Raw genomic sequence first — 27,872 nt, 5'->3', positions numbered from 1 at the left:
AGCAGCCACACTGAAGTGGCCAGACAAGAGGTAACGCCCTCAAGTTGCACCAGAGAAGGTTCAGGTTGGACATCAGGAAGAATTTCTTCTCAGAAAGAGAGGGGAGGCGCTGGAACAGGCCGCCCAGGGAGTCACTACCCCTGAAGGCGTCGAAACGGCCATCCCGACAGCAGAGGACGACCCCCGGTCTGACCAGCAGAGCCAGGCCGGGCACCACAGCCCCCTCCCCACTCCACTCTGGCAGCCCGTCACCCTATCGTCCCGCCGTCTCCGCCCGAGGAGCCGGAGAGGGCGGGACCGGCGGCAGCACCACCCCGGCGGGCGGGGCGGGGCGCTCTCCTTTGCGCCATGATGAACAAATGACCTCGCGGGGAATGAAATTTAAGTTCCACCGGGGGGAGAGAGTTCTCTGCTTCGAGCCCGACCCCACCAAGGCCAAAGTGCTCTATGATGCCAAGGTGACCGGCCGCGCTCACACCCTGCCCCTCAGCCCCGACCCGCGGGGAGGCGGGGCCGCCCTTAAAGCTTCTTCGTCTGCGCGCCGCGCGCTCCCGCCGCTCCGCTTCCGGGTGCGCGCGGAGGGGAGGGGGGAGAGGCGGAGGTGGGACGGAAGGGGGACGCGGCCTCGGAGACAGCCGCGGGCAGGCGGGGCGGCTCCGTCGCTGCCACTGGGTGCGGGGATCGGGCGCCGGGAGCAGGGGGGTCCCGTCCGGTGCCCGAGCGCTGCCGTGTCCGCGGCCGAGCACTCACAGCCGCTCCCTCGGCCTGGCCGCTCGAGTGCCGCCCGGCCCCGCTGACAGAGGCGGGCGGAGCCGAGGCCTTGTGTTCTATTCAGGCGGAGAGCGGCGCTGCCCCTCCGTGCCTGGCAGTGCCACCCCGCTTTCCGGCCACGGCTAGACACCGCTGAGCAGCCCCGTTTTTTCCTTCTGCTTCTAGCGTAGGGTGGCTCATCAGCCTCCCTGCTCCCTTTTTTAGCCGCCTTGCCTCCCCCATCGGAAGGGTGTGAGTGTGGCGGGAGAGCGCGCAGAAATACCATCGTTAGCAGTGGGCGGCCATCTCTTGCGGCAGTCCCTCGGGACCGCGTTGCGGGCCTGGCCCCTGCGCAGCTCCCTTCACTGTGCGGCTTTGTGTAGATCCGGTGCTTCTGGGAGTGCTGGTGCGACACGAGTGGGTTTTGCGGTTCAAAGTGATCTGTATTGAACCTGTAAATAGTTCCGCTGTATGTTGTGGGGAATTGTTTGCTGTTTTTTTCTTGTCCACTGAGGGGCAAAAAGGAACGTTACAGCTGGATTCTTGACCAGATCGTACTTTTGTGCTGGGAATTCACTAGTGCTGTAGGTCAGTGTCTTCCAAATTTCCAAACAGGAATTTCAGTTTCCTGTAATAATTTGAGCTCTCCTTGTGTTTCTCCACATATTGTTGTGCTCCAACCATCCCAACAGCTGTCACTGCAGGCTCTAGAGGCAACCTCAGAGCAGAAATTCGGTAGTACCATCATGTTTACTTTCAAATACCCTGAGCTCCAGCAAAGCTCTCCTTGGTTCAATAGTTCTTACATTCTGGGCTTTGAAATTAAACATTCCCGTGACCTATCCGCTGGCTGTACCTTGAAGTATGTGGTGTGCCCAATCACATGAGGGTGGGATGATTCCTTTGTTTTTAGTAGTCCTGTTGATCATCTTAATGATGCATGGTGAAATATCTTTCTCTTTTGACTGGTTGTCTGTACTTTTTTTTTTCTTTTTTAAATACCGAATCTCTGTTTTCTGAGGAGATAAAAAACAAGAGTATGTAATGCAGTGCATCTGTGTGTCTTACTAATGAGAGAAAGATGAAAAAAGCCTCCTCTCCAAACAACTGTTCAGAAAAAGCCTCTGGCATAAATAATGATTTTTAGTTCCACTTTGACCTGACTTGGTCAAAATAAACCTGTGGGTGCCCGAGAGGATGATTTTTGGAGCTGAAACTAGGTGGCCTTTGAGGTCCCTTCCAACCCAAGCCATTCTATGATTCTGTCATTTTACCTAAGTGGAAGAGGGAGAAACAAAAGCTCACATACAAGATGTTTTTGTGTTTCAGAGCTAGATTATGTACTCAAGAGAACAGTGTTGCTGAGGTTTACATATAGTGCTGTTGCTTCCTGAAGAGGTGTAGTCTATCTGCACATCCAAATTGTGATATTGTGTTGCTCTACAGCATTGTCTTGAAAGCATCCTGTCCTGAGGGCAGGATAAAGATGGTTAGCAGCACTTAAGAAGTGCCTGATAGAAAAGGAAACTTTTGTTCACCATTGGTAAAATGTATATGCTTTCTCATATAAACAATCAGTGACAAAATTCTAGGTGTTTTTTAATTTAACATTTTTTTTTGTGTGTATATAAATTCCATAAATATTCAGAAGCTCTTTTTCTTTTGAGCCGTGTAATATGTGCTCTTCGCTGTTTGTTTCAGATTGTTGATATTATTGTTGGTAAAGATGAGAAAGGCAGAAAGATTCCAGAATATCTAATCCATTTTAACGGTTGGAACAGAAGGTAAGAACCTGTATATCTAATTTTAATTCTTTCATTTCTTTCTTTTTTTTAGGTAAAAATGTTACATAGAATATCAAAGAAGTAATGTTTGTATGAGTATGTTTAGTCTGTGAATGCTTTTAGTATGTTTGCATATGTTGACTGATAAGTTTGTATCTTCAAATGTTGGTGGATCAGTTTGATAACTATCAGTTTAAAATTCATGGGATATCTGTACTTGGTGTATACTGTGGCTCCTGGGTTTCCATTAATAAAAAGATTTGTCCTTCATTTGGCTTAGGCCTAGGTATTTTGCTTATAGTGATAAGTAAACGAGTGCAGTCTCTGTCCATGGTCTACAGCATGTATTGGTGCTACAAACACTATCACATGATATCTAAAAGCTCTCAAGCTTTGACATAGCAGAGTCAAGGTGGAAGCCACACGAATACTGAAGAACGCAACTCAATGTTGCTTCTGAATGATGTTGAAATAGTACTACTTCTATTTAACATGTATTAATTTACCAACAGTCATGAATGGAATGTATTTAAACCACTAATAGTTTTCTTTTGACCACTCCTTAGCTGGGATAGATGGGCAGCTGAAGATCATGTCCTTCGTGATACTGACGAAAATCGTAGATTACAGCGTAAATTGGCACGGAAGGCTGTGGCTCGCATGTAAGTAATACTTTTGATCTCAAGATGAAGAAGTGATTCATTTCCAGATTCAAACAGCTACGTCTATAGGTGTGTGTAAGTTTGATCACTAAGCTCATGCTGTAAGATGGTACATAACTGTTCAGTACAATCAGTGCGTTCCTGGGAGCTTCTCTTTCATTCTAAGATGCATACCTATATGTTGTTATTAAACATGCAGGTTTAAATGTTGCTCAGTGTTTTAATGTTGTTTAAGTGTTGTCTACATTTAATAACTATATGTTATTCTTAACTATTGCTGTGAAATGCCTTTTTACTGGAACTACATCTTCTCAAATGAATGTATATGAAAAACAACTTAGGAATGCCTGGGGTATTTTTGAGCCAGAGGCAAGAATTTAATATCAATTAAACATGGCTTGAGGATCAGCTTGAGAAGACAAATATAAGGTAGTGGAGGTATCTGTTCTAAAATGAGTGTTGCCCAGATTATTTCAATGTTAATTCATGAAAGTAACCCAAACGTATGCATCCTGTGTGTTTTCATGTAATGATGTTACTTGAGATAAACATATTAAATGAGATTAGCCAAGCTTAAGTGAATTGTTTTATGCTCTATAGGAGAAGAAAAGGAAGAAAGAAGAGACGTTGCAGGTTGCCTGGCGTTGACTCTGTTTTAAAAAGCCTTCCTGCTGAGGAAAATGATCATAATAGCGAAAAAAGTGAGTTTGTTTTTACTCTTCAGTAACTAGCACAATGCCTTTAACTTTGAGCTAGGGGTTCAGTGAGCACTTTAACTTGCTTTTAGAATGACATGAGTGTCATGGAGGTATACTAAGGCAGTCATATTAAGAGTGAGTGTAATGTTTCATGTTAAGCAACTCTTAGGCTAGGGTACCATGTTTCTTGTGTTCCAGAGACGACTTCTCCTGTTGACAGGAGAAGTCAGGAGTACTTCTCCTGTCAACACTTCCAATCAGCGATATTGGTTCAATGCGGTTTTGTTTAGTATTTACTGTTTTGTTTACTAGGTGCAAGAAGTCCCTAGTTTTTCTTCTGTGGTGTAAAGAAATTAGACACTTTCCTTGCTTATGTTCCTATGTACTTGTGGGGAGAGCGGTTAGTAAGATGTGTTTTTTTTTCTAATTTGACTGCTTGATTTCACTTTTAAGCCACCTCTTCCCATTCACTTCTTTTTGTAACCTGAAAACCATCAAGAGCATTGGCACTTTATTGATGTTCTGGCAGTCTCCTGATTGAATAATTAATACACTAATCCCATATTCAGGACTGAAGTTCAATTAGAAAACTTGAAAATATTTGTGTGTGTTCAGCAATTTAAGGAGACTTTTTGAACTGTGTGTTTCATTCAGAAGGGATGTAGAAATACTTCTGTAAACTTCTGGTCTTCCATTTTCGTGCGCTGTAAATACCACTTGTGTGCTTAATAAGAACGGACAATTCTAATAACATAAAAATAACAACTTGTTATATTTATAATTTAGGCCTGAGCAATGTAATAATGCAAAAAATATCTGAAATCTCTTTTACACAGCTGTAAGTAGTTCTTCTGATGACAGTGATGAAGGAACAGATGAAGAAATAAAAAGTGAAGAAAGTGACATAGAAGAGAGGACAGAAATGGTATATTTATTGTCTCCTTGACTTTAATTTAAAAGTCATTATCTAAAATGCTGGAGAAATTGAAATGAAGGATATATATGTTACAGTTGATGGCTTACATAGGTTAGGAAGGCTAAAACCCAGATAGAATTAAATTTAGCCAGGGACATAAAGGGGAACAAGAACAAATTCTACAGGTATATCAGTGATTAAAGGAAGGCCAGGAAAGATGTGGGCTCTCTAAGGAAGGAAATTGGAGACCTGGTCACAAGGGATACAGAGAAAGCTGAGGTGCTCAATGGCTTCTTTGTCGTGGTCTTCACTGGTAAAGTGAGGAGTCACATTGCTCAAGCTGCAGAAAGCAAAGGTAAGAACTTGGAGAAGGAAGATTTGCCTGCTATAAGTAAAGATCAGGTTTGAGACCATCTGAAGAACCTGAAGGTGCACAAGTCCATGGGACTCAATGAGATCCATCCATGGGTTCTGAAAGATCTGGTGGCTGAAGTTGTTGAGCTGCTATCCATCATATTTGGAAGGTTATAGCAGTCTGGTGAAGTTCCCAGTGATTTCCCAGTGAACATAATCCCCATTTTCAAAAAGGGAAAAAAGATGATCCAGGGAACCTACAGGCCAGTCAGTCTCACCTCTGTGCTTGGCAAGATCATGGAGCAGATCATTCTGAAGGCCCTACTAAGCACGTGGAAAATAAAGATGAGGTGCTTGGTGGTAACCAACATGGCTTCACCAAAGGCAAAGTCATGCCTAACGAATTTGGTGGTGTTTTATGATGGAGCTACAGTGTCTCTGGATAAAGGAAGAACAGTTGGCGTCATCTGCCTGAACTTTTGCAAAGCGTTTGACAGGGTCAAACTAAATTGGAGAAAAATGGATTTAAAGGGTCGACCACTTGGTGGATAAGGAATTTGCTGGATGGTCACACTAACGGAGTTGCAGTGAATGGCTCAGTGTCCAAGCAGAGACCAGTAATGAATGGCATTACTCAGGGATTGGTGCTGGGACCAGTGTTACTTAGCATCTTTGCAGGCAACATGGTCAGTGGGATCGAGTGCAGACCTCAGCACATTTGTGGATGACACCAAGATGAGTGGTGCAGTTGACATGCTGGAGGGAAGGGATGCTATCCAGAGGGTCCTGGACAAGCTTGAGTGGTGGGCCTATGCCAACCTCAGGAAGTTCAGCAAGGCCAAGTGCAAGGTTCTGCGTCTGTGTCAGGGCAATCCCAAGCACAGACACAGGTTGGGCGGCGAATGGAGAGTGGCCCTGAGGAGAAGGATTTGCAGGTGTCAGTTGATGAAAGACTCAACATGAACCAGCAGTGTGCACTTGCAGTCCAGAATGCCAACTGTATCCTGGGTTGCATCAGGAGAAGCGTGACCAGCTGGCTGAGGGAGGTGATTCTGCCTCTCTACTCTGCTCTTGTGAGACCCCACCTGGAGTACTGCATCCAGTTCTGGGGCCCCCAACAAAGAAGGATGTGAAGTTGTTGGAGCAGGTCCAGAGGAGGGCCACAGAGATGATCAGAGAGCTGGAGTACATGCCCTGTGAGGACAGGCTGAGAGAATTGGGGTTCTTCAGCATAGAGAAGGCTTTGGGAGGACCTTACAGTGGCCTTCTACTACCTGAAGGAGGCCTGCAGGAAAGCTAGGAGGGGCTTTCTAAAGTGCATGTAGCAACAGGATGAGGGGGAATGGTTTTAAACTTAGAGAGTAGATTTAGTCTTGATATTAGGAAGAAATCCTTTACTGTGGGGATGATGAGACACTGGAGCAGGCTGCCCAGTGAGGCTACAGATCCCCCTTCCCTTTAGGTGTACGAGGCCAGGCCGGGTGGGGCTTTGAGCAGCCTGGTCTAGTGGGAGGTGTCCCTGCCTATAGCCAAGGATTTGGAACTAGACGTTCTTAAAAATCCCTTCCAACCCAAACCATTCTGTGATTTAACTGTAATTTAAATGTAAATTGTCTACTGTGATTGAGTTTTTTTGAAAGTTACAGATGATGTCATATTGTAGAATTTCAATAGTAATCCATAAGTACACATTTGCTTCTTTTTTCTCCCTTGCAACACAATAAGTTTGTATGGAGAAAACTTAACAAACTAGATTATCTGCTTTTGTAGGTGCTCTAAAATCTTAATGGTCTACTCAGTTTGGATGCAACAGTAGCATCTTGGTAGCTTTTCTGTTTTACTGTGAAATGAGCCTATCAGTGCTGGCCTTTAAAATATAGAAGGCGAACTTCAAGGAAAAACATCTCTCTTCCCTGCTTTAGCAAAAGCAGAGTTCAGTGTAAGTAGTTGCTCTGAAGGCCTGTGATATCAAACCAGTATAACATAGGTGATCTGAAGCGGCAAAACATAACAAATTTGTTTGTTCCTTTGTGCTAAATACTTAAGTGAATGCTAAATTAAACTGAATTTACAGATGATATGAAAGTGGTATTATTGCTTACAGTACAGCTACTATAAACTTATTTTAATTATAAAAGTAATGCAATTTTATTGTTGTGTGTCCAAATTTCACTGAATGTCAAAGAATGTGTTGAAGTTGTTTTTCACTGATATTGATAAGCACAAACAGTGTATTGTTTCTTGCACTGGCCTCTTGTAGAAAGAAGATCAAGACACTCATTCAAAAAGGGAGATGGAAGAAAGAGCAATAAACATAGAAATTCCAGAAGTCTTGAAAAAGAAGCTCGAAGAAGACTGTTACTATATAAATAGAAGAAAACGGGTATGAAATAAAAGCAGTTAAAAAAAAGTTAATATGCATGATGTAGGGGTCAAAAATGCTTATATATGGCAATCCCTTTTTTGAGCTTTGTTGTAAAGGAAAGCTTAGATAGCATAAGGAGGAGCAAAAAGAGTACAGGGAGCAGATTTCTGTATAGCTAAAACAGTGAGTTATCATTCTGTTTAAGGGCATAACACTTCTGTACCTGGCTTGTTTCAGAGTACAGGTTCTTTAAAGCTGAAAATGTAGTTACTCTAATTACTCTTTTTTCTAAATATTTATAAACTATTGAAAACATAGTTTTGGAGATTGAAATTAATCACTCCTGAAATAACTTCATGCAGTAGAGAGTTGAAAAACTTCATAAATTCAATAGCTCCTGTTTTAGATGGTTATATTTACTAATTATTTTTGTAAGACGTCAGTTTGTTGTTTCTTTTTCAGCTAGTGAAGCTTCCTTGCCAGACAAATATAATAACCATTCTGGAGTCATACGTGAAACATTTTGCTATTAATGCTGCATTTTCAGCCAACGAAAGGTCTCGGCACCATCAGGTGACTCCACATGCTAATATGAATCTTCATTATGTGCCACCAGAGAAGAAGTAAGTAAGCGTTAGTATACAGCCACAAGAATTAACTTGCGTTTCATGCTCTGTCTTAAGGCTGAAAAATCTATCTTAAGGTTTATATTGTGATGATATTGTGATTTTTATAAGGGTCAAACACTATATGCAAGCATTCCTAATAGCACTCCAAGTGCAGATTCTTTGTTTTAATGACATGTATTCTTGAATTTGAGAGTCAAAATGCAGGAAAACTGCATGTTCATAGTCAAACCAACCCTGCTTATTAAAATTGATTACATCTTTGTATGTTTTTTCAACTGGGCTGTGTTGTCTTCCAGTCTACAAATGCAACATGTTAAGTCTGCATATTTGCAGTTTCCTTTCATAAAGATTTTCAATATGAAGTGAGGCTGCTCCTTTAAGTCTACCCTGATGTGAAATTTTGCATTTTATCAAACATAGAACATAATGAAAGTCAAGACTTTTTTTTCAGGACTGCATAACAATGCTATTTCCTGGAATATCTTGCTCTACATGAGTGTTTCACTTTGTTAATGTCATGTATTACATGACAGATTAGTTATACTTTCTTTGTGAAATAATCTCCCAAACAAGAAGTTAGATGTGACCTGAGGTATATTTATGTGACTTAATCAATAAAGATGGTGCTTTAGTAGGTCATGATTTCAGAATTTCAGTGAGCCGTTTAGTCAATGAGCTTGAACTGATAATGCTGTTGTACAGTCCTCACTGCACAGAAGATCACCAACCTTTTTAAATGTGGTGGAATTTCTTCTCACAGTGCTGCCCTGACCCAAATTATAGATAGTAGTTTGGTGTGTTTTTGTTTTTTTTTTTAGTTTAAGCAGATTTAATGGGAGGTAGAGAATTTCTAATGTGGATCTCATTGGTAACATTATTTGATTGTGCCACATGCATAAATATGTACTTGAGAACTGTGAAGTGATTATGTTCATCCTTCACAGATGTAGCAAAGATAGGAGAAGTGCTGTAAGTAGCCTGGATGCTTGAGTTCATGTTTCATGTAACACTGTATCTGCCCATCATCTGACACAATGTCTATTTTACTGAAACCTAAATCAGAAATTCCTTGTAGCCTCTAAATGTAGTAGTTTGGTTACTAGGAACAGACTGCTGGAAGATGATCTGCTCTGATGCAAATATGTCAGTTTTTTCTTGATTTACTGGGGATCTCTTAAGCACAGCCTTAACTGCATCTCTTAGCTGCTGTAGTTCAAATGCTGCATATGATTGCTAGGCGGGGATTCAATCTATTAAATACTTTGTCCTGACAGATGACTCTTATTTGAATACAGTAAACTTGGTATGCTTTTAATTGCTTATTACAAGGGGAAAGGATGAAATCAGTATGTCATAGTTAAGATGTAGGAATTTCCTCTTACATACAGAACAGAATATTTTGATGCGCATCTTTGAAATTCCTCTTTTTTTTTCCTCTGTAGTGTTGAGCTGTGTAAGGAGATGGTGGATGGGCTGAGAATAACCTTTGACTTTACACTTCCATTAATTTTGCTCTATCCTTATGAGCAAGCTCAATTTAAGAAGGTGACTTCATCAAAATTCTTTCTTCCTATCAAGGAGAACTCAACAAATACTAACAGGTACATTGGTTATAAAGAGTCTAGTTCTGCTTCTCTCATGAGAAAAATGCAATAGAGAGTGGTTATGCACTTAGAATGCTATGCTCATATGCTTTGGCTTAAATATAGTCATCTTGGTAAATTGTTTATCTGCTCTCTGAATTACTTGCCTGAATTCAGAAGAGTAGTTGTGAATTTCTATCTGATTAACTCCAAAAAAAAAAAGGGGGTTGCACTGACTGGATTTATGCTGCAACTTCATGAAATTACATTTTGATGTAATTTTAATTTACGATCATTAACCTTTAAAATAAATATGCTTCAGGGAACTTATTTTAAATAAGATCTCGTCACTTTGCTCATTCTTGAGAGGAGGCTGCGTAATTCAAATAAGTATTTAACAAGATTTGTGAGACTTAGAGTTTCAAGGAGAGACCACCTGATCTTTTCAGTCCTGTGAAGTTGTATTTGCTTCCTAGAAATCAGGAGGAGCTCTCCCCAAGCCCTCCTCTGCTGAATCCACCAACGCCTCAGTCAACAGACAGCCAGCCTGCAACAGCAGAGCCAGCCACACCAAAAAGAAGGAAGGCTGAACCTGAAATTCTGCAATCACTGAGACGTTCTACGCGGCATACCTCTAACTGTGACAGGTTGTCAGAAAGTAGTGCTTCCCCACAACCTAAACGGCGGCATCTTGAGACCCCAACTTCTATGCCAAAGCTTTTCTTGCACCTGGAAAAAAGTAGGTTTTACTGTTATAGTTGTTACTCCAAACAAGAATAAATCCTGTTCCTTTTTAATGTCATGTGAGCTGTGAACTGAATGAGAAGCATTTACTGAATTCTGGTGTTTTAGTACTTTATTTTATCAGTATTGTTCCACAAAACAGATTGTTTTTTATATATAAATATGTTTCTTTTTTTTTTTTTTAAAGAAACCCCTGTTCATAGTGGATCATCTTCACCTATAACTCTGACTCCTAGCAAAGAAGGGAGTGCAGTTTTTACCGGCTTTGAAGGTAGAAGAAACAATGAATTGAATGAGGTAACAGGTCTTCGTTATTCTCGTAGATTAAGTGTTCAAAGTTATAGTGGGCCTCAGAGTAGAACTGCATGAGAAAAGGCGTTGTTTAGATTAGTTACTTTGTCTCAGGTTTTGGAGTTCTGTACAGACTAAATTCATTAGGATGCTATAATGATCTCATAACCAACGCTTTCATGTTTTATGTTCAGGTTTTGTCCTGGAAACTGATGCCAGAGAACTATCCACCGAGTGATCAACCACCACCTCCATCGTACATCTACGGATCTCAACATTTGCTACGCATGTTTGGTAAACTTGTGGAATCACAATTGCTTTTTCTTTTGTTTTTGTTGGCAGTGGCTGTGATTGTTGTTGTTGTTTACTTAATCTCAGTTCTGTTTTTGGAGGAATGTAAATTTTAATCTGCTTAAAACCCTTAAGGTGTTGTTTATTATTCCAGTTTTCTTTTACTCTCCTCAAGCATTCATTTAACAAAAATGAAAAAGGTAGAGAAGTGCAGCTTCCAGTGCATTATCAAACATTCAACTGAGCAGCATCTGCTTTCTGAGTATGTTTGTTATGGATAGGTTTTGGAAAATGATTGAGCATCTTTCAAAGAGAAGTGGAGGCTGCAGTGAAAATAGATTCTTAGACTCTTTTCTACACTGTGGATAAACGTTACTAGAAATTGCTTTTTAAGAAAGAAGTGTAAACATTATTTTTCTTATTTACAGTAAAGCTACCAGAAATACTCGGGAAGATGTGCTTTCCTGACAAGAACCTCAAGGCTTTAGTAAAACACTTTGAAATGTTCTTAAGGTAATGTGACATAGTCTGCCACAATAGTACTGACTATATTGTTACATAGATTTAAGCGTTTCAGAATGTCAAGAGGCTTCTGAGATGTTGATTTCTGTAGCTGCAAGAACATGATAAAAAGAATTACAGAGGTGAAAATAGTGAATGATCTTCAGTGTATTTGTGTGAGTCTGTGTGATAGAAGGAACCTCTTATTAATGATCACAGAATCACAGAATGGCCCGGGTTGGAAGGGACCTCAAGGATTGTGAATCTCCAACCCCCCTGCCACAGGCAGGGTCACCAACCTCCCCATTTAATGCCAGACCAGGCTGCCCAGGGCCCCATCCAACCTGGCCTTGAACACCTCCAGGGACAGGGCATCCACAGCCTCTCTGGGCAGCCTGTGCCAGCACCTCACCACTCTCATAGTGAAGAGCTTCCCCCTGACATCCAACTTAAATCCTCCCTCCTTCAACTTAAAACCATTTCCCCTTGTCCTGCTGTTATCTACCCTTTTGAAGAGTTGACTCACCTCATGTTCATAGGCTCCCTTTAGGTACTGAAAGGCTGCAGTGATGTCACCCTGCAGCTGCCTTTTCTCCAGGCTGAACAAGCCCAGCTCCCTCAGCCTGTCTTTGTAGGAGAGGTGCTCCAGTCCCAGCCCCTTGATCATCTTAGTGGCCCTCCTCTGGACCCTCTCCAACAGCTGTCTGTCTTTCTTGTACTGGGGACTCCAGACCTGGACACAGTACTCCAGATGAGGCCCCACAAGAGCAGAGTAGAGAGGGACAATCACCTCCCTGTCCCTCCTGGCCACCCCTCTTCTGATGGAGCCCAGGATACCGTGTGCTTTCTGAGCTGCAAGAGCACACTGCTGGCTCATGTTAAGTTTGTCATCCATAATAATGGTATTTCTTTTAAGAAAAGACTATTCTAGCTCTGCATTTGAACAAAAAAGCTTCTCTGTTGCACAGTGCAGTGGCTTGTATAGGTACCCAAAGTCACAGTAACACTGCAGCTAGAGGCAGCATGGTCATGTCTGCACCATGATATACTTGTCATTACTCTAATTAGTATGTCTGCACTGTAGTGCAGCTCAGATGTCTGAAATGGTGCTGTATTGTGCAGCATCAACACATCAGAAAACAAATCTGACGGAGAAAACTTGTAAGGAAAGTGCTGTAAATGGTAAACATTTGGAATAAATGTGGGACTTCTGTCGCAGCATCGGTCAAATACTTTACTGAAAAATAATGTGGCTCTAGGGTATTTGCTCAAGGAGAGCTGATGATCCATATGAAAACTTCAGAATGGTTTTATTTTAGGTGTTTATTGATAATAGATAACTCAAATGTCATATTTTCTACAGTACAGAAGTTTTCTCTTGAATAATTTCATTCTCTGTCTTTACCGATTCCTTTTTACATTTCTATTTTGTCAAATTCTTATTAGAACTCAGTATTATGTTAAACAGGACAGCATTAATGCTTATTTTTGGAAGCCAGGTACTAGGTATCTTTGCCTGTAGTGAATGTTACCTAGGATGTTTAATCTGCTGTTGATCAGATAAGTTTTTCAGACTTCTTGTTCTGATTCTTCTGTGTCAGAGCAGGCCTTACCTCTGTCTTAAATGCCCTCATCCTGTTATATGGATAAGTTAAAGTGGAATCGGATAGGATAAAGAAGGAAACTTGCTCCCACATACAGGTAGGGAAGTGATTAAAATTTATATTAGCAGTGTCCAAATACATTGTAGTCTTCCATCTGATCATCTTGTTCAAATGTCTGGCTATCTATAAATAGGGAAAAGTGGGTGTTTCCACATAGGCATTTTTAGGTCAGATAATGTGCTTTTGAAGCAAATGTCCCATTAGTTCCTGCTTGCCATGCTATGTGTTGCATTGCACACTGGTCTCAGAATGCACAAACTGGATTCCTTTTGGAAAACAGTCAGAACCATTCTCCAGTGCTACGGGGCATTCAGCGCTTAAGACCAGATTACAATTAAACCAAAATGACACCACCATCCCCTCTGCCTTTGAATGAGCATAGTGTAGATATTGCTTATCTGATCTGATACATGAAACTATCTGCGGACTGGGCATAGTTTCACAGTGCTTTTGAAGCTGTTGTTTTTTGCTGATGTTTTGTTTTGCTGATGCTGTTCTTACTGTTTCTATACTGAAAAGGTTTCTGTAACTCGGTCAGAAATTGTTGAGTTGAGAACATTTCTTAAAGACACTCAAAATTACAACTACTGCTGCAGGAAGTGCTTAATTTTACATAGCTCTGTCAAACTATCAAAAATGCTGTTCTTAAACTCAATTTCTTACTAGATATGATACTGTAAGTTCATATACGTAGAAGACAGTGGAAACTGATTTAAAAAAAGAAAACATACCATCTATTTCTGTTGCTTTAGGACATCTTTCTTTTGGATGTTCTCTTTTCCATGTGTTACTGAAAGTGGTTAAGTAACTAACTTTTCTAGAAACTCAGACTTGTTTTTTATGACAGAAATATTTCTATGTTACCTGTTTCACATCACAAGAGGAAAAAACTGAGTTTGAGACAGTGTCTTGTACTCATTTTTTCCTCAGATTGCGTTTTTTTTTCCTTTTTGGGAACAAAGGGGTGAATGGATGCTTATTAAGAATATTTTTATCAGTTCTGCTTTGGCTTAGTTTTTTTAAACAAAAACTGTCTTACACAGTCTGTATGCACTAGATAGCCACTTCAGATTGCCTAATTTCTTACAGTGAATTACTCTGCGCTCACAAGCTTGAAGTAGTCTTTCTTTATTTTTCTAATAGCAGAAAAGGGATTGAAGCTGTCTGTTAGCATTAATAAAACTGTTCCTGAACCTTCTTTAAATTCTAGGCAGACTACTCCAAGCAAAGCAGTTTATTCACTTTGTTAAAACTTTAATGTGATACACAGCTGATTCAGTTTTGGCGTAGCTGCTGATTTCTTTTTGAATTATGGTTATATTGCTAAAATTTACAGTTTCATTTAACATTTATACTATTAATCTCACGTGGGCTTAGAAACTGAGACTTGTTTAATATACCACTTTGTCTGGAAGCTGGCTTGATTGAGTTTACTCAGTACTTTATAGATGCATTAAATTCACTTTGAGATGCTACATCAGTAAGATTTTTCATTCATTTGTCAGATTGCTGCTAGTCAAGATTCATCTCAGTTTTCCAGACAGCATTTTTTTTTTAAGGAGTATGTGAAATTCATCTTTGAGTTTCATATTAAATAAAGGCTGTACTTTGTGCATAGTGCAGCATTCTGTAAGTGTACATAATGAACACTTCTTCATGGAGAACATAAAAATTGATTTCTCGATTGCAGAATTTGCAGAAGTAAAGAAAACCAGTTTCTCAAATTAAATGGCAGCCTTAGTCTTCACTTCAAGTTGTATGGTCCTGAAATAATGCATAATACACGTAGAAGAGCAGGACCCTGAAAAAGTGACCTACTTGCTAGTTGGCTTCAGAAAATTTCTTAATTGGAATTTAGTCTTCAGGAGCAAACAGTGGAAGCTACCTCAGTAACTGTTGCCTGCTGACTAGTAATTTTATTACCAAAGAGCACGTCATTAAATCTCCCTACCAGTTAGTAATTGTGGAGATAAAATATTGCCTTTTAACTAATTCCATAACTTCACTCATTATTTTTTTAATAAAATGCTTGTGAATAAGATGTGTTGAACGTGACTTCTCTTTACTGTGAGTTGCTTAGCATGCCTCCAGATGCTGTTGAAACAACAGGCTAGAATGTACTGGTTTGCTTCCCTGTTTCCATTTCTTTGAATACAGCCTTGACTTGGAAAACTTGTCCCAGGGCTGTTGACCAGCAGTAGATGCTTAATAGCCAGGATACTATAACCTGTCTGTTTTTAGAATAGCAAGACCCATCTTCTTAGGGGTAATTTCTGTTACTGTAGTTTGTGGTTCAGAAGAGCATTGGTGTTTCAACTTTCTTAAAGTAAAGAATGAGTAAATAAACAATTATATTCCCAAAATGCTTTTAAAAGTTCTGATGTTAGCCTCAGCCTGACAAGTACACATAGTTTTTCAGATTGTAGAAGAATATGTTCTTAGTAGTTAAATGCTTTGGTTTTGTTGAAACCCACTGATCTCTCAAACTCAGTACGTCCTGTAAGTTGATGCTTCATTTTTATTTCTGATAGTTCATAACCTGCTTTTACTTATCGTGCAAATCTGCTCCATGGATGGAAAAGTACCTTCAGTGTTGTTGAGTATGTTATGGGTAGGGAGCCATGTCAGAAAGTGACCAAATCACAGAGCTCTGCATTGCCAAAAACATTTATTAGTAGGATTATGGGCTGTTAGAAGTAACCTTGAACAACAGACCTCTTTCCTTGGTATCTCAGCGTTTCTTGAGCATAGTATACTTAATTGCAGTGGTAAATGATGGCCACTAGTCTGTGCTAACGTGCAGTTAATGAAAGATTATTTGTGGCTTTCTGAGAAAGAAAAAATGGAGTACTGCACATGGTGAGCAAAACAGAAAACATCTTTATGTAAAGCTGCTTGTGGCTGAGTTTCAGCTCATTATGGCTTAAAAGTTGCAAGGTGACAACAGATTGAAAACGATCCCTTTTGAAAGGTCCAAGTATGATTCTGCTATTTTTTTCTCCTGTTAATTAGCACTTTTCTGTTTGCGTGTCACTTCCTGGATTAATTGGTTCCTTGATTAAAAAACTACTCGTGCAGTATAGCAATTAGGACATATTAGAAAGCTGAAATGAATTGCATCTTAAATACGATAGAATCAAAGGCCAGGTAGAGGTTTCAAAAATAATAATCATTAAAAAAGTATTCCTTTACTTGTTGTAGCTCTAAAGTTTGGAAACACTGCAATGAAGAAACTCTGCTTGCACAGTGAATGTATGTGCCTGATCATTTTGGGCCAATACTTCACCTTTGCATTTTAGTTTTGGTATATTCATTAGGTGGCCAGAAGGCTAACTGCCATTTTGGTTCCTCTCTGACTTTCAGCACCTTTACAGTAAAGGCTTTTAAGTCAGTAATAAGTGCCTCGTACTGTAGAGTCTGTTATTTTCTGGACTCTCTTATTTTACTCCATCTGGTTGGTCTGAAGAATCTCCTTGAGTACACTTACTGTTCTCAAGTGAGGTTTGATTGCTTTGTCAAAAATATGTATGGAAACTGTATGTTGTGGATCGCTGTGCTTCCTTCAGCTTACCAGGTCATCGGGTGCCTATGTATTTGACTGAGGAGCATATCCCTAATCAGAATAGTGTAAGTTTAAATCATGCACCTACAGTAGAGTGTGCCCAAAAGATTTTGTCTTATGGCAGCTTTTTCAGAAGACAGCTCTAGGAATTAATTCTGAGATCTGTAATGGACTTGCCAGAAGTGTGTCTTCACCTTCGAGAGCAACCAAGGACAAGTGTAATGAGTCTTGTACAACTGTTTTCCCAAAAAAATAAACCAGAAGTTACTACTTCTAATTTTCACTCTGGTTTCCTGGATTATATTATGTTGGCAGCTTAACATATTCAGAATTATCTGTGCTTCCCTTTTAAAGCTCATGGAGGATGATCTTGGTTTCTGTATATGGGTGAATGGTGAAGGTCTAGTCAACAGAATGAGCCTGCTGGTTTCTTGGGATATTGGACATTAGAATAAGCATCTGAAGCTTTTCTGAGTACCTTTCTAGATAGAGACTTGCCTCCCTACCCTCAGCTGGTGGGGTTAGGGAGGCAGGTGTTGGCATAAGCCCTTGTATGGAACTAAGCCTTTTAGGCTTAAAATGCTGCCTTTCAGTAGTGGTCACGGAGAGGAGACAGCTTCTTAATTTGAAAAAAACATTTATTTTTCAAATTTATATAACTTATATTGAAGAGGTGGGTACTAGCTCCATGAATCATCATGCTCTTTCAGCAGATTTCTTCAGATAAATCATTACAGATGCCTTTCAAACAGTATTTAGCAGAGGCTACTGATCTCTCTGTAATACCTGTTTACCTTCTAGAGCTCAGGTAAATAGCTGATGTATGCAGGATGTTACCTTCCTGGAAATATTTCCTTACGCCTCTGTATTCTATGTTATGTATCTGTATATCATACGTCTCTTGCTGAAGATTAAATTTATATTAAATCTGTATATTATTTATTATTAAATTTAATATAAAGTAGAAGTAAGGATTTCCTCTCTGTGGAATGTTCACAGTTTTCAGGCAGTCCCTTAGCTTGTTCATGTGATGACAGCTGACATCCAGAAGACTTGTTTTCTTCATGCAAAAATTGTTGAAGTAGTAAGTTGTGTTGAGGCTGCCAGGACAAGGATATTTTTGGTATCAGATGTTGCTCTTAGAGCTCATTCTAATTCAGTGACCTTGCTGATAAGTGTTCCTGACATACATGCCAAGTGGCCTTTTAATGTGGGTGATGATAGTTCTGTGCCTCTTCTTGGTAGATCTGCCTGTATAACTCACAGCCAGATGGTAGTATATTTGCGAGGCTATTGCTTTGGAGTCACCTGAGGTAAACTTGCTAACGGACTGCCTCATTTGAAGTGCAGGACATAAGAACTCTTTAAGCTAGGTTGCTCTTGCATCTATTTTCTGATTTTCATCTCCTGGTCCTTTCCAAAGTGTTGCTTTTCTGGGAATCTGTGGTAGAGAGGGAAATAGCCGTGTTATGTCATTACATCCATGTTCTGAATACGGGTAAACTGTAAGTGTTGTTTTAGTGGATGCTCAGCAAAATAAGTGTGCAGTCTCACGTCAGGAAGTATGTGTATCATGTGTCTCAAAACTTCCACTAGAAAGCAATTTCACTCTTCAGATTTAAGTTCTGTAACAAGTATAAAAATGCAAAAGCAGTAATGCAGCAGGTGATATTTTTTCCCAGATTTGTAAGGGAAAAGTATTGAAACAGTTTCTGGAAAGATAAATAGCAGTGTGACTTCTGATCTGTAGCAGAACGTTTTGACTCTCCTAAGTTAGTGCAGTGCCCTCTGTGTCTGAACCTTGGCTCACAACTTGCAGGTTCAATATAATTGATCTTTGTGCTATTTCAGCTTTTCCAAGAGCAAAGCATTGGTAAAATATCTAATAGCCAGGAGTTTTGAGACTCCCAATATTTCTGTGCCTTTTTCCTGCACTGTAGTGTAGTATGGATGGAAAGCTGCTGCAGAAGGGCTGCTGCTATTTTTATACAGGTAGTCAATGGTCATAAGCTGACCTTGTGTCCTTTCATCTGCTTCCTACCACTTTTCTACAGAAAATAATTTATCTGCTCTCTTTTCTTTTCCCTTTTTGGCGTTGCAGGTATGCCACATACATCTCAGCTAAAATTTCTCAGCATTACCAGCTGTCATTTCAGCTTGCACCAAAGTGCCATTTATGACCAATAAACTTAAAAGTCAGAGAAAGTGAATGTGTTTCCCATTACCCACACTCAAAATTCTTGGTAACGCACAGATCTCTTCGACAGGTTCCTTGCTTTTATTGTTGCTTTCTTAAAACATACTTACCCATACACTTCCAGCACTTTGGTACTGTGCTTTAGAGGGTATGACACAATTAGAAAAAAAATTCAATTGCCCCTCATGGTTTTCAGTCACTGTTTAACATGTATTAATGAAGAATTGATAATTGAGTTCTGTTGTGGAACATCTTCATCTTGTGCAATCTGAGTATGTTAAAAATTAGATGCCGGGCTTTGTTTTCTGCCTTATCACAGTCCCATGCCAGCCATCACCTCAGAAGTGATTTGTAGCTAACTACAATCAGAGATGGTCACAATGATGATTCAGGTCTTTTATGAACTTTATATTGCTCTGAATTCTGTACCCTTTGGAAGTAGTTTTCCTCAAGTAAGGAGTGTGTGTGTGTGTGTGTGTGTGTGTATGGTGCAAATAAAACAGCACGCTTCTGTGAAGATTAGGAGGATCTGATTGTATGGATGGTTCTTATTTTCTATAGATGGTTTTCTAAGGAGCATCTCTGCATTTTATGAAAGTATTTTTTTAACGTATTACAGCAGCTTATGGCCTCATGCATAGAAAAGTAAATGGTGACAATTAATGACTCAGGCTAATAAATCACTAAGCAGTATGGTTCAAACAGTGTGTTAATCAAGTATTAGTGGCTCTAATCTAGACTTGTTCTGTTTTTGTTTTGTTTTTAGTTTGAGGAAAGAATGAGTATCTTTCTGGCCTTCTCTTTTCAACACTTAAATATTTGGGGTTCAGCACTCACTTTGATGCATTGATTGACCGCATCTTGTTCATTCATGGGGAAAAATATTTCACTGCTGTTTTTATTTCATGTATTTAAATGTCTTCATTTCTGTGAGAAAGGATTTAGTAGAATGCAGCTGTAACAGTGCTGCAATATTAAATGCAGCTTTTTTGGTTTGGCTTCCATATATATTTTTAAATGAGTTCTGAAAACTGTATAGCATAATTGTTTTGCTTTGTGCAGTTCAGTAAAGTTCAAAGCTGCTGTTGGAACCAGTGAGAAACTTAGCATAGTGTGAATACTAATAAACAGAAAGATATGCTGATGTATTTGACAGACATAGGATTTGGTGAATGAGGACTGTGTGGAACTTCACCATAGCTCTTGATTGTTATGATAGCTTATACGGTGTCAGTGTGAGGCAGAGCGAGTTGGGTCCTTGCTTTAAATACAAGAGACATCTTTCTCCCTTCTTGGCAATAACTACACTAGCTGAATGTTGCTAGAAACTAGGTGGTTATTCAGACGCTGTTATTGGTCGTGTAATGAAGACTTTGCTGATTAATGCCTTGGTTAATGTCTAAAAGCAAAAATAAACCCCCATTTCATATTCTGGAAGTGAACTGCTGGACAATTAGTACACTTGCATGTCTTAACCTTGACGTGTTTCATACCAGAAACTAGCCAAAGTCCCACTGTAGTGTTAATTACTGAATTCTTAGGAAAGAACAGATACTGACAAAGTGTCTTCTTAACAAATGGTGGCACATAAAATAATTGGCTTTCTCATTGCTTTTCCAAGAATTAGCAGGATATGACCAGGTTTCCCTCTACTTTTGCAGTTGTTTGGTGACCACGTTTTAGTGTAAGGACTGGTGAGGGACTGGAATCATTCTTTATCATTTATCTCCATTTGTGTGCTGTAACCTTTCTGTATGAGCAGTCAGCAATTAATATATTCTTACTTTAAGTTTTCCTTGCCTAGTATGAGACTCGTAGGACAATCACAATCTTATTAGTATTCTTCGACACTTTGGCTTTGTTAAGATCAAAGGACCTGCCTAGTTTAGGCAGAGTGGCAAATTATGTTGGAGAAATGCTGCAGTTTTAATTGCGCTCACCTTACAGTTCTTTTTTTTTATTGGGAGTTCTGTTCAGAGTTGGTTATATGAAGCTCATTTTTTTGAAGTAAAGTTTGTCCATGTGCATTGGGGTTAAGAGCTGTTCTGCCCTCACACCCCCATTTGCATAACACACCTCTCTGAAGGTAAAGAAAAGACCAGGGTGCTATTTTATCTGTTCCTTACTAGTGTTATTAACAACAGTGTTCATCTTCTGTACTGAGCCAGGGAACGATTGTATCTTAGCAGACCTGTTAAAAATACTGAGTGTTTGGCTGTGGAAATAATATTTGAAGAGCAGACTGGAGAAATTTGAAATTAGGAAACAGGATTTGCAAAAGATGTGTCTTTCAGCAGCAAATACAAAAATCAAGTGCACTAAAAGGATGGAAATCCTAAATGCACAGACACGTAAAAGAACAAATCATAGTTATTTGCTTGAAAGGATAGACTTTGACCTAATGATTACCTGGCTAATTAGGTAAGATACTTGCTTAATACTGATGTGCCTGACTTATACAACAAGTGAAAATACTAAGCTGAGCATGTGACTGACAGAAGTTGGAGAAGCATCTTTTTCACTTGTTTTCCCTCATAGCTCTTTGAAGCTACACTTAGAGAAGAGTGCAGCTTGTGGGTTTTATTGTGGAGCTTTAGTAAAACTTTTCACGCGCTTGAATTTTAGAATAATCTTCTCAAAATGAAGTTTCTTACTGTGCAGAGCTTATAAATAAATAAAAACAGGGCAAACTTTTTGCATGACATATTTCAAAATGTAATTCATAATTTGCAGGCTGCAGTTTTGCTGAGCTTAAAAACTGAATTGAAATCTGCTTCTTTTAAATGTTTCATGTTCTATTTTTTCATTGTTTTTTGTGTGTGCTTTCACTTAGGTTTTTAGCAGAATACCATGACGATTTCTTCCCAGAATCTGCTTATGTAGCTGCATGTGAAGCCTACTACAGCACTAAAAATCCCCGGGCAATCTACTGAAGCTGTTAATAAAGATTGAATCCCTACTACATGTAGCCTGTGACAATGCCGTTCTGCCACGTGGCTACAAGATGAAGATGAAAAGAATTGAAACAACTTCTGGAGTTTGAAATAGGGGAATATCTTCTGTGATGGCTGGATTACTTAGCAGGAACGAGGAACTTCTTCAGAGAATGCGTATGGACTGCGTTGTGAATTGCTTAGGGAATTGAATCAAACTACTTCAGATGAATGAAGATGCCTCATTCTGTCTGCTAATGCACAGAACTGCATAGAACTATTAAAAAGGGAGGCAAAAGCAGATGCATTAGCAGCAGGACATTGTGATTTTGTTTTAGCTTGACCCTTTCCAGCCTGAGTAATAAGACTTGAACGCACAGTTACATGAAGAGAATTCATAACTAATCTTACGATTTTTTCCTTACAAATTGCACTTCGTGTTGTGAAACTTAGAAAAGATTGCTTAAGTTAAAGGATTATCTTGCTGTTTGGCTAGTATGACATCTGCCTCAAGAATGACTTTGCTTAAATGAAAGATGTGTTGCTTACTTTGCATTTTGCAAAGATGTCACTAGCTCTTGCCATGGTAAGGCTATCAAGGAGAGCATGCCTTGCCAGAGATACAACATCTACCCAGCTATAACTGATTTCCAGAGCCATTATAAAAGAACAGATTTTTCTACAAGTAAGTGGAAAAGTCAATAAAGTGATGGCAGTTTAACTGGCAAGTACTCTTTTCCTAATAAAGAACATAATGGCTTCTTCTTAAATGTGTGGTTTTGACTGTCTAAAATGTCTTGTTTGTGCTTGATTAATATTTTTGAGATTAATTATGCATAGCATTAGGTGGGAATATTGACAATATGGGGAAGGAAACCTCTTGCTGTAACATTGTTTTCTTACCCAGTCTTTAAAACTGAGTAACGAAACATTCTTTAACACTTTCCCTCTGGAAATAGGCATTCAATCACAACTGATTTTATAGCACTGACGATACATTCAGTAGAATGTAATTGAAATATTCTTGTCTTGAGTGTCATCAAAACCTTCTACGCGTAGAACTGTGTGCTTTGGAGTTCTCTTCCTTGTCAAGTCAAATAATGGGCAGAAAATTGGACTCCAAACTTACGGACTACTGCCCTCTTCTCTTTGTAATCCTTCCTAGTTTACAAAACTTCTGATAGAATACTTGTGAAAAAGACAAAATATTTGTCATAGATCTGGAGAAGCTAGTAGTTAGGAGTAATTATTTTACAAATGTTAAAGGAAAACAGTCTAAGAGGGCAAAGCTAATCTGAAATCTACTGACATTCAAACTCTCAGCACTGAGCTGGTTTGTTAAGCTTTTGAGCTGAGAAGTTGGGGATTACTTCAGTTTTTGCAGTTTAGGCTCTGTTCTTCAGAAAAGCTTATGTAAAGACTGTTGAATATAATGGTTGCTGAACAGGTGTTCTGTGTGGATGCAAGCAAATTTGGTCCTTATTTCTAAAGATTAGTGTTCAATGGTACTCCTTTTTTTGTGTGTGTATGTTTCTGTAATACAAAAACTGTAGGCTTTAATCTTTCTCAAATTACAGAAGTTTTGAATCCAGTAGTTTCCACGTACCTCAAAATGCATTCTGCTGCAAGTGTGTTTCATTCTGGGCTTGGACTGTGGTCTTTTATAAGGATGATCCAACAAAATTCCAGTGACAATCTAATGAGACATTTATCTTAGAATGCAGCCTGAAACTCCATAGGAACATAGGAATGTTAGTATGTATAATAGGGGAAATTTTTGTTCCCTGTTTGCATCTGAGTACCAGACAAGTTATGAAGAATTCAAATGTAATTGTCTGCCAGTTTAACTGTTGCAAGGAGAGCTTCTGTTTGCAGGAATTATTGTCATTATTGACTCACTGATAGGTCACAATGATTCTCAAAAGAGAAGGCCCGGTTAGCCTAGCCTAGTCTTGATGTGAACAAACTTAATGGTAAAATGCACTTGAAACTGCTATTGGAGATACTACAGACTGCTTTGCTTATAACAACCAAAAAGCTTTTCTCTAAAGTATCACCTTTTTGTACTTCTTGACACTTCCAGTTGACGTGACCTCCCAGGACAGTACCTCTGAATTTATAACAACTTGTTTATATTCGGTTACATTGATGTCAAAGATGCACATTCCTCTTCCTTACTGTTACTTTTTTCTTCATTTTCATAGCTTTGGGTGCGGTGTTTCTTTTTTGCTTGTTTTTCAGTTTTATCTTTCGCTGGAGGCAATGCTAGAGACTTGCAAAAACTTGAACCTGATTGGGGATGAGAGTAGTTCTTGGTAGTCCTAAATTATATATATAAATTATATAGAAACTTATCAGTTGAGCCCTAAAATTCACGCTGAAGTATCCAGAATCTTAGGTGGCGAGGGAAGCTTAATAGTGTAACCATTCTTCTGGTTTTCTTCTATAATTCTTCAAATGTCTTTCATCAGATTTTTTTAAATAGGATTCATAGCTATTGGAACAGATGAAAGAGGTTTCTGTGCTTAGCTCTTTGTCATTCGTTGGTTGCTGCTTATAGAGCTGCTCATACCACTATTTTCTTACCTGATTCAGTCAGCATGGCCCAGGTTAGCTGAAGAAATATGAAAACCTGACTGAAGTGAACTGTCAAGTATTACATGACCATGCTTGCCAGCAGGCTGCTGCAGGGGAGGGGCTGAGCTGAGGAAGCAGCTTGAAAGACAGTAATGACTTAAACTGGCACAGCTGTAACTCACGTGCCCTGGTTCCAGCTGGTGTATTTTGTGTACACGTTTAAGGAAGTTATACTGGTGTGATTAGAGTGCATACTTAAGCTGGGAAATTTCTGAAGGTAAGTTCTTGCACATACCTTCAAGAGTGGGCAGTGTCAGTGTATTAAATATGGTGTAGAGTTTTGAATATAGCTGTCTGACCCTTCCTGGGGGAAGGCAAAGGAAAACTGCAGCCTGCTTGCTTTGATTTTTATCAGCATTGAGGTATGTGAATGACTTGACCCTGGGCTATAAAAGTATGAAACAGTTTGAGTGTTTTCAGATGACCAAAGAGGCTTGACAAAATGTAATCCTTATGTTCTTCAACTTGATTTCTTGTTTTTGATTTTTACTTGCACCTATTACGCTTCCAAAAACCCAGGTGGTGCTGTTCTTTCACGTGTGCCATCTAGAGCTGTTGCATCGCCTTTCATTTTGGTGCTGTGTTGCTATGTTTTTCAAACTCCATTAAACAATTAACTGTGTTCCAAAGCTCATGCTTTTGTGTAGTGCCATCTTTGACCGAGATGACAGCACTTGGTCCCAAGTGTTTTGGATTTAAGGTATGCTTTATGCCCCGCTCTGAAAGAAAGCTTGTGCAGATGTTGGGGTTTCAGTTAGCATTTGGTGTGAGCTAATGGTATGTGTGGCATCAGCTGCTGTGTCTTGAGATGTTCAGTGTGAACTTGCCAGGCACCAGTGTGGGATCACGTTGCTCTTCATTATGTTGAGAAGTGTCTGCAGTCACAAGAGAAAATAAAAGGCTGATAGGAAATAAAAAGCTGTTACTGCTTTTCATGTTTGCATCGTAATTGTCCTCAAGGCATTTGGTAAATACACTGAGGTGTTGGTTATTGGAGTTAAAATACATACAAATATGTAAAATCCTTAATTTCCTGAAAATTATCCATTGCTCCTCTGGAGTTGTAAGCGTGTCTCCCAGAAGCATTTGTACAGGAGTGGAAATGCAAGCTTTTCGGGGAGAAAAGAAGCAATGTATATGTATCATTAACCTTAGCCTCAAATCAAACCTCTCTTGTGGTAGTTAGCTGCACAAAGCTTGGGCAGCCCCAACTCTTAAGCTCTGGCCAGCTGTGTTTGATCACTTCCTTACTCCTTGGCCTGTTAGATGAGCAAAAAAGCAAGCTTGCCCTCAACGGATAAATTCTGCTTACTAATTTTAAGGAGAAAGCGCCAGATACTCACAGTGTGAGCATACGTAGCTCAGATGCATCAAGAAGTGTATTTTTGTGCTTTGTTCCTGTGTACTGTAGCATTTCCTCTGTGATATGAGTTGATAGCATTTAATAGCATTGTCAAGCCAAGTTACTTATTCTTCTGTGTAAATACAATTCAGTGTAATGAGTTTCTCTGGGACAATGGTTCTTGATAGCATGTTGCTTTCTTGATGTGTGTGACCACAATCAGTACAATCTGGATATGTTTCCATTGTCGTTTTTCCCCAGTTGTTTATGAGACTGTATTTGGAGGGATTGTCAACCAGTTCAGTAGCTGCACTGTTTTTCTGTAAGAAATGAACGAATACAGGTACTATAAAGACACAGCCAGAGAAATACAGTATAGAAACCCTAGAATGCAGTTTCTACCTCAATTTTGGTGATTTTTGCTTTAAAAACTTTGGAGAATAAATCGCCTTGGGAAAAAAGCTATTAGCAATGACTAAGTGGCAGATGCGGATGCTTGCTAAGATCTAACTCAATGCATCCTCTCTATGGCATGCATTATGTATTTTGCCTTTCTATTTCATACAACAGCTGGCTTTTCTTTGCGTTGAGGCTCAAGCTTATTGCAGACTGAGTAAAATCAGTGAAATATAAACGTGTATCCAAAGATGAAAGGAAAAAATCAGAAGAAATGTTTTTTGTTTTTTTAAAGAGAAGTGCATCGTGTTCCTTCGGTATGTCAATCGGTTGATCACATCACATAAAGTGGCTAACAATGTTAGAAAGAAAAGAAATTCATGAGATGCAAATTGATAAATCCTGGCACTAATAGAGACCTTCAACAGCGTCTGCCAAGGAGTGGGGTAAGTTCTCTGCCATTTTTTTTTCTGATAGAAATGACTGATGGCTTTGATTGAGAAGACCCTTCTCTCACTGTTATGGGATACTGGATCTACTTCAGGGGAAAATAACCCAGGTATTAAAGCGTTGAATCATACAATATGTTCCCGGGGATATTTCGGTGTGATGCCAAAGTGTATTTAACATCTGAATAGCAAAAAATGTAGAGAGATGTGTTCAGTTTCTAGCAAAATGAGCAGCAGGCATTTCCATCAAAGTAGTAGTGTATTTCTCGTGCCTCTGATCTCTGTGGATGTTTTTCTAGTCTTTAATTGTAATCTACTGATTTACAGATCTAGTATTTTAACTCATTAACCTCTAAACTCCTTGGAATAAAGATATCTCCCAAGTACTTTTTGGCTTTACTCCCTTTTTTCTTTCTTTACTTAGGTTTTCCTAGTAGTCTAGAAAATAACAAAATCTTGCCTATGAGATTCATGGGCCGGGGGGAGGGGCGGGGAGGAGACTGGTTCTAACAGACTAAATGTTTCTGATTTGTTTTGAGGTATGATCATCAAATCCACCTTAAATGTAATGGTAGGTTGTTGGTAGGTTCAAAAGTAAAGCCAAAACTGAAGAGGTAAACTGTTTGGTTCAAATATACTACTTCTCTGAAAGGGTGGTCAGGCACTGGAATGGGCTGCCCAGAGAGGTGGTGGAGTCACCGACCCTGGAGGTGTTCAAGGAACATTTGGACGTTGTGTTGAGGGACATGGTTTAGTGAGAGCTATTGGTGATGGGTGGATGGTTGGGTCTTTTCCAACCTTGGTGATTCTATGATTCTATATAGTCAAGTTTTAGGATAACTTAAAGTAGACAGAATTGCCTTTGGACTTATTTCTGTATGCGTTTCTGTTTTCAACTTGAAATATGGTTCTCCAATTTGTCTTGGCCACTTGATGGCAAGTACTGTAAATTAGGGCCGTTCACTAGAGTGTAAAATTGATTAAATGTCAGCATGAGTAATCAAAACATCAAATTTTTGTCATTAGTTATAAATATATGAAATGTTACCATCCCGCGTCAGGAGCAAAGACATTCTGCCCTTCTTTTTACAAGAGTTTCTTAGAAATACAGCATATGACAAATC

The 27,872-nt window shown here is 39.4% G+C and overlaps 1 protein-coding gene and 1 long non-coding RNA gene across 4 annotated transcripts; one reads left to right on the top strand and one right to left on the bottom strand.

Moving 5' to 3' along the window:
- The first annotated feature begins 343 nt into the window (after nt 1-343).
- Nucleotides 344-22,694, top strand: MSL3 (male-specific lethal 3 homolog (Drosophila)). 3 transcript variants are annotated; one of them, XM_040662316.2, is made up of 14 exons: nt 344-458; nt 1,265-1,338; nt 2,452-2,534; nt 3,101-3,196; nt 3,797-3,897; nt 4,731-4,819; nt 7,425-7,547; nt 7,992-8,152; nt 9,601-9,759; nt 10,218-10,480; nt 10,673-10,782; nt 10,971-11,070; nt 11,496-11,580; nt 21,825-22,694. In XM_040662316.2, coding segments are annotated over exons 4-14 (1,293 nt in total). In that variant the 5' UTR covers nt 344-458; nt 1,265-1,338; nt 2,452-2,534; nt 3,101-3,194; the 3' UTR covers nt 21,925-22,694. The 3 variants fall into 3 exon arrangements, with proteins under 3 accessions (XP_040518250.1, XP_040518236.1, XP_004938456.1); XM_040662302.2 differs by lacking the exon at nt 1,265-1,338 and adding an exon at nt 13,175-13,269 and having other exon boundaries at nt 21,825-21,961; XM_004938399.5 differs by lacking the exon at nt 1,265-1,338.
- Nucleotides 17,431-27,014, bottom strand: LOC124417601. The gene is made up of 3 exons (XR_006932991.1): nt 24,511-27,014; nt 23,531-24,418; nt 17,431-18,235 (listed from the first exon to the last, which is right to left on the bottom strand). It is a non-coding gene; the product is annotated as an uncharacterized LOC124417601 (long non-coding RNA).
- Between the last annotated feature and the right edge of the window lie 858 nt (nt 27,015-27,872).

This window comes from Gallus gallus, chromosome 1, assembly GCF_016699485.2.
Source record: "Gallus gallus isolate bGalGal1 chromosome 1, bGalGal1.mat.broiler.GRCg7b, whole genome shotgun sequence".
In the NCBI taxonomy this organism is placed as follows: Eukaryota; Metazoa; Chordata; class Aves; order Galliformes; family Phasianidae; genus Gallus; species Gallus gallus.
This window is presented reverse-complemented; position numbering and strand designations above follow the sequence as displayed.

Coding starts and splice junctions, on each gene's coding strand:
- MSL3 (XM_004938399.5), top strand. CDS start 360: ATGACCTCGCGGGGAATGAAATTTAAGTTCCACCGGGGGGAGAGAGTT. Junction 10,481..10,672: donor TTTCTTGCACCTGGAAAAAA/GTAGGTTTTACT, acceptor TTTTTTTTAAAG/AAACCCCTGTTCATAGTGGA. Junction 10,783..10,970: donor GAAACAATGAATTGAATGAG/GTAACAGGTCTT, acceptor TTTTATGTTCAG/GTTTTGTCCTGGAAACTGAT.